The 7,144-nt window shown below is 41.9% G+C and overlaps 1 protein-coding gene across 1 annotated transcript in view; it reads left to right on the top strand.

Annotated features, from left to right (window-relative positions):
- The first annotated feature begins 316 nt into the window (after positions 1-316).
- Positions 317-7,144, top strand: part of SLC10A7 (solute carrier family 10, member 7) — a 390,178-nt gene continuing 383,350 nt past the window's right edge. Inside the window, exon 1 of the mRNA XM_006872278.1 lies at positions 317-635. Within this exon, the coding sequence (XP_006872340.1) occupies positions 536-635 (100 nt within the window). The 5' untranslated portion in view covers positions 317-535. The remainder of the gene's footprint in view (positions 636-7,144) is intronic.

Here is a 7,144-nt window from a genome sequence, read left to right as displayed (position 1 = left end):
CTTTGGCTAGGCTTCCGGAGCGCGGGTCACTATGCCAAAAAGAATGTTGGAGCGGGACCCTAGATGAAGCTAGGCGGTTGTACCTTACACAGTTTCCTGTGCAAGTCACTCCTAAAGCGCTGCAGGTCTTGGTGGAGACAGGTCTGTCAGGTCTATGCAGTTACCTACCTCCCAGTCCTGATCACCAGCCCCTGCCGGCCTAACCAAGATTCCTGGTTCAAAGCGTCTGCTCCTGGAACCCGCTGCAAATGCTGCTGTGGCTCCCGCCATTTGCGCATTTATTATACGTTGAGTGGTAGTGATGGCGGCGCTCGGTGAGACTTTCCTGTCACTGGATACTACTACTCCCAGCTCTCCTCAAAGCCGCTGGAGCAACCCTCTAGTCTTTAGTTTACAAGTGGCAATTTGACTTGCTCTGCTGTACGTCAGGAGGGGATGAGGAAAGTGTTGAAACGCCCCGGGGATTAAGCGATTGCAGTTTGAAAAAAAAAAAAAAAGCCAAACAAATAAACAAAACCCACCCACCCTAAAAAACATGGGGCTGATGGAGAGAATGAGGAAAGAATGGTTCATGTTCGGAATAGTGCTGGCGATCGCCGGAGCTAAACTGGAGCCGTCCGTTGGGGTGAATGGGGGTAAGTACTGCTCCGCACGCTCCAAGGTGTTTCCCACTTGAGGAATAATTTGGGATTTTTGGAAAAGATGGGAATCCGTAATTGGAAATCCCTTACCTTTTAGGGGCACTGGCCAGCCTAGGGTTTTCTTTGACTCTCTTGCTGATGGTTTAATCTGCCAGTTTCATGGGGGACTTGTATTTAGAAATAGGGTAAAGAATTTGAGCGCAGGTTGTCTTGTCCGCGAATAGTTAGTGACTATCTTTCAGTGTCAAGGAGTGAGGTTACTGAGAATGAAACTTATTCCTCTTGCCTTCGAAGTAGCATCCAACCCCAAGGGACCCTCGGCTGCCAGAAGTTCGTTGTCTATCTTGAGGTGGGTCTCTTTACCTAGTCGATTACAGACCCCCTCTCCCACCCATATTAAAAAGAAGGGGGGAGGAATTTAAAGGACCCTCACCACCACCACTATCGCCAAGTTCAGGTTTTTATAGCGCACATGTTGGAGAGGATGATTTGCTGCAGTTGCTGTTACTGTAGAAACTCACAAGTCGATTGACACGTTGCACATTTTCATTACAGGACGCTACTTCCGTGTGCTACACTAGCAGTCTAACAGATACAGCCTGTGTTCGACTTGGTGTAGTGTGTATTTTGGCAAGGAAATGTAGACGTGTTAAAACATACTCAGATCTCTGAATCAAGTCTTGTAATGTGGGGGTGGGCACTGGTGGAAACAAACTTAAGTTTTAGCCTTTTATGCCCCTCTCCTCCACTTCTCCTATACAATTATTATTATTATTTTTCAATTCATTAGCCTTTTTGACATAGTTTGTCCGCTAAACTTATTGACAGGTTTAATATGTATACCTGGACAAATGACAAAAGTGAGCACACAAAATCTTATGAGAGGAAATGCTCACGGGAGTATTTGAAGTTATCTGTACTTAAATCATGTTAAATTTTTTTTTTTTTTTTTTTAATGTTTACCAAAGCATGATGGAAATGAATGAAATGATCTTTCAGGAGAGCAGTGGTTCCTCCTAAACCCTTCACTTTAGAAGTAACTTCTGGAAAGTTTTAAAAGGAATTATTTGAATAAAGAGTGTGAATATAAAGCTTTTTTGTTTGTTTTTAAATCCTTTTTTTCCTCTATACTTAATTTAGTACAAACTGTGTAGCATGTGTAACTGTTACAATAAAGCTGTTTACTACTGTGGCTTTTCCTTCTGAGGATTTCTGGTGGTGAATTGGTTAAGTGAGGGTTGGGCTGCTAACTGCAAGGTTGGTGGTTTTAACCCAGACTCTCTGGGAGTGAAAGATGTGGCAGTCAGCTTCCTTAAAGATTTACAGCCTTGGAAACCCTTTGGGGCAATTCTACCCTGTCCTGCAGGGACACTATGAGTTGGAATCAACCCAATGGCAGTGGGTTTTGGTTTACGTAGCTTGCTTGATTTCTAGACTGCTGCTTGCATGGATGTTAATCGTGAATCCAAATAAAATGAAATCCTTAACGTCATTCTCTTTTCTATTTGTCATAATGTTGCTTATGGGTCCAGCTACGAAGATTTTTGTTCTCTTTACTTTGAGGTATAATTCATCCATAAGTGCTTCAAATCCTCCTCACTTTCAGCCAGCAAAGTTGTGTCAGCAACCTATATCTGGTTGCTACTGAGTCTTTAGTCTATCTTATTGCTGTGCTGCGTTCTTCTTCATATAGTTCAGTTTCTGGAAATATTTGCTCAGCATACTGATTGAATAATCTAAAACTAGTTAAGAGAACAGAAATCGAGCCACAAGAAGAGGAATGGCTGCTGGAAATGTTTTCATCTTCTCCTGTTCTGTAGACTGGTGTAAAGTACCTCTTTTGCTTGTAATCCTTAGTGAAAAAATCCTGTTTATGGGCTCTATATATACTAGAAAGGAGCTCTGGTAGAATAGTGGTTGTGAATTGGGCTGCTAACCTCAAGGTCAGCAATTAAAAACTATAAGCAGAAAGATGAGGCTTTCTGCTCCTGTAAAGATTTACAGCATCTGAAACCCTATGCAGGGTGGCTTTGAGTCAGAACCGACTCCATGGCATACCATCCCCCCCACCACATATACTGGAGGAGTCCTGGTGTGGTGCTGTAGGATAAAGCACGGGACCACAAGGTCGGTTTGAACCATAGAGTCAGCAGTTCAGATGTCCTAGCTGCTCCTTTGAAACCCTATATAGGATCGCTAGGTGCCATTGAGTTGGCACCAATTCATAGTGACCTTATGCACAGCAGAATGAAACACTGCCCGATCCTGGGCCAACCTCATTACTGTTGCCATGCTAAGGTCCATCGATGCTGCCACTTGGCCAGTCCATCTCATTGGGGGTCTTCCTCTGTTTCTCTGACCCTCCACCTTACCAAACATGATATCCTTCTCCAGTGACTGATCCTTCCTGACAATATGTCTGAAGTATGAGAGATGAAGTTTGTGGAACCATCTCGATGGCACTAATAACAATATATACTGGAAGGAGCTCTATTGGCACGTTGGGTTGCTAACTGAAAGGTCAGTAGTTTGAATCCACCAGTTGCTTCTTGGAAGAAAAATGAGGCTTTCTGCTAATGTAAAGATTTACAGCTTTGGAAAGAGGGTTGCTTTGAGTTGCAAGTGACTCGATGGCATAAAACCATCAGTACCACCATATATACTAAACATGTGACTTTTAATTTATTTTTATTGACTGAACAGTTCTCAATAAACAATTTTGATATTATTTTGAATAGGAAAAGTTTTAGTAGTCTTCAATTCATTTAATTCACTTTCAGTTGGATTAATACTTTGAGGACTATGTATACTATTATTATTTTTTAAGCGTAATGCCTTTACATTTGGACTCCTGGTATGGCGCTGTAGGATCAGCACTGGACTGTGAACCACAAGATCGGCAGGTCAAAACCCACCAGCTACTTTTGGGAAACCCTATACAGACTTGCTATGAGTTGGAACCAGCTCGACAACACTTAACAACAAGAAGAACATACTTAATTTACCATTTGGCTGTAAAGATTATTTAAGTGAAATTAGATCATAGTTGTGGCACTTTAAATGTAAAGGTTGTGTTGTTAAGTGTCATTGAGTTGATTCCTACTCATAGCGACCCTGTACAGGGTTTCCAAGGAACATCTGGTGGATTTGAGCTGCCGGTGCTTATCCTACAGTGGCACATCAAGACTCCTAAGGTAAGTATTGTTGTTGTTGTTAAGCGCTGTTGAGTTGGTTCCGACCCATAGTGACCTTCTATAGGGCTTCCTAGGAGCGGCTGGTGAGCTTGCAGTTTAAACCCACTTTGCAGTCCATTATATTAACCCACAGCACCATACCATGACCCCAAGCTAAGTATGTTGTTGTTGTTAAGTGCCATCGGGTCGGTTCCGACCCATAGTGACCCTGAACAGGGTTTCCGAGGCCGTAAATCTTTACGGGAGCAGAAAGCCTCATTTTTGTCCCGTGGAGCAGCTGGTAGTTTCGACCTGCTGACCTTGAGGTTTGCAGCCCGATTCGTAACCACTACGCTACAGAAGACATTTATAGATATGCAAACACTTAAAATTTGAGAGAAGTTGAATGGCTTACCAAAGGGAAAGAAGTATAACAGATATTAAGCCAAGAACAAACAAAACCAGTTGCTGATATTAGCCTAGATAATTCAGTTTTTAGTTCACTATACTTCTTGTTCACCTATGTTTCATTTTTAACTAAAGAGACGATGGTTGAAAGTAGAATAGATATAAATATGTAGATTTGGAGGTACTGATAATTCTATTCCGCTGCAATCTCAGGAAGTCCAAAACTATGCATACCCTAGAGTTTGCCAGAGCTTAACAAAAAGCACTGGACTGCTGACCGCAAGGTTGACAGTTCAAACCTACCAGCCACTCTGTAAGAGAAAGCTGAGATTTTCTGTTCCTATAACGACTTCTAGCCTTGGAAACCCTACAGGATCACTATAATTTGTAATCAACCTACTGGCTGTGGGTATTCATTCCCTGAATGACTAAAAGAGAAAGGTTTGTGTCTTGAAGTATAGAATAAGTTTCTTGTTTCTATTTGTATCTTAACTTCACTTATTTAATTTGGGATTAATAAAGATAGTAGAGCCCTAGTGTGGCACTCAAAGATAAGCACTGGACTGCTAACCTCAAGGTCAGCAATCCAAACTCAACAGCTGCTCCTTGGAACCCGTCTACAGGGTCGCTGTGATTCGGAATAGACTCGACAGCACTTAACAAAAACAACAAAGATATTTCATCCTAAAATAGAAATGGCCTCATTTTTCCACTAATAAAACCATAATTGGAAACATGCTATAAACTTAAGTACATTTACATGAATATTTTATATTAGGTTTAGAAGTGAAATTTACTTTGGTGATGAGTACATTTTGTGAAATGGTGATGTTGTTAAGTACTGTGGAGTTGGTTCCTACTCACAGCGACCCTGTACAGGGTTTTTCGAAGGCTGTAAATCTTTACGGGAGCAGAAAGGCCCATCTTTCTCCTGCGGAACGGCTGGTAGTTTCGAACTGCTGACCTTGAGGTTAGCAGCCTGATTTGTAACCACTTTCCTAGCATTTCTAAGTATTCTAAAACATTTTATTTTTGTCCCCATTGAAAAGCATTGCTTTTGTGGCAGTTTTTCTTTTGATTATGCCACTCAATTCTATATTCACTACTAAATATTTTTTTTAATTTGCTTAGAGAAAAATTATCCCAGTAAAAACTTTTATTTCTACATTTCCACTTTGAGCTTTATAGCCATCTAAAGATCTGATTTAGTGTGTATGTGTGTGACTTGGAGGATATAGTCATTAACTTTTTGTGGGGTTGTTGTTAAGTACTGTCTATTCGTTTTGACCCATAGCGACCCTATACAGGGTTTCCGAGGAGCAGCTGGTGAGCTTGAACCACTGACCTTGCAGTCCAGGGCATTAACCCACAGTGCCACACCAGGACTCCTTTTGTGGGGAATAAATATACTTTTTATGTTTTGGGTTGAACTCTCAGGTCTGCCAATATTTACCAAGGCTTTACATTTGCTGTTGTGCTAGGGGAAGATGAGACAGACAGCTTCCATAAAGAAACCCTGGGGAGCAATTCTACTCTGTCCTGTAGGACCTATGAGTCAGAATGGATTTGAAGTCAGTGGGGTGTTTCCCCTGCCCCCAGCCTTGGGCTACTTCTGGTTCCACTTTCTCAACCTGGATAATCTGTTAGTTTCTGAGTTGGTCTTGTCTTCAAGTGGTCGTTGTTAAGTGCCCTTGAGTCGGTTCTGACTCATAGAAACTATGAATAGGGTTTCCAAGGAGCTGCTGGTAGATTTGAAGTGCTGACCTTTTTGTTAGATGTCCAGTACTTATCCTACAGCTCTAAGCCTTAGGTGTCTCCAAATCAGAATTAATTTTGTCTTCCCTTTTACAGGCACATTGTAGGTACCCCCTGGAATATCCTCACTATGTCCTTTTAGAGTTATGTAGGAGCTCTGGTAGCGTAGTGGTTACGAGTCAGGCTGCCAGCCTCAAGGTCAGCAGTTCAAAACTACCAGCGGTTCCATGGGAGAAAGATGAGGCGTTCTGCTCCCATAAAGATTTACAGTCTCAGAAACCCTGTGCAGGGTCACTGTGAGTTGGAACTGACTCCACAGTACTTAACAACAACAACAACAACAACAACAGCAACAACAAGGTATGCATTTAATGCAAAAGACAGCTCTACTTCAAGTATTGAAAGCACTAGAAGTCAGGAACCATTACACTGAATAATGCCATTAGTTTGTTTTTGTTGTTAGGTGCCATTGATTCAGGACCGACTCATAGTGACTCTATGCACAACAGAACAAAACACTGCCCAGTCCTGGTCCAGCCTCACAGTTGTTGCCACGCATGAGCCCATTGATGCTGCCACTTTGCCAATCCATCTCATTGGGGTCTTCCTCTTTTTCTCTGACCCTCTACCTTACCAAACATGATATCCTTCTCCAGCGACTGGTCCCTCCTGACAACATGTCTGAAGTAGGAGAGACGAAGTTTGGGCATCCTGACCTCAAAGGAGCACTCTGGCTGCACGTCTTCAAACACAAATCTGTTTGTTCTTTTGGCAGCCCATGGTACTTTCAATATTCTCCTCCAACACCATAACTTAAATGCATCAGTTCTTCTGTGGTCTTCCTTATTTGTTGTCCAACTTTTGCATGTATATAAGGTTATTGAAAATACCATGGCTTGGGTCAGGTCCTCAAACTGACATCTTTGCTCTTCAGCACTTTAAAAAGGTCATGTGCAGCAGATTTGTTTAATGCAATACGTCATTTGATTGCTTGACTTCTGCTTCCATGAGTGTTGATGGTCGATACGAGAAAAATGAAATCTTAGACAACTTCAATCTTTTCTCCATTGATAAGAATATTCTTTATTGGTCGAGTTGTGAGGAGTTTTGTTTTCTTTACATTGAAATGCAATCCATACCGAAGACTGTGGTCATTGATCTTCATCA

Source organism: Chrysochloris asiatica, unplaced genomic scaffold (assembly GCF_000296735.1).
Source record: "Chrysochloris asiatica unplaced genomic scaffold, ChrAsi1.0 scaffold00190, whole genome shotgun sequence".
NCBI lineage: Eukaryota > Metazoa > Chordata > Mammalia > Afrosoricida > Chrysochloridae > Chrysochloris > Chrysochloris asiatica.
This window is presented reverse-complemented; position numbering and strand designations above follow the sequence as displayed.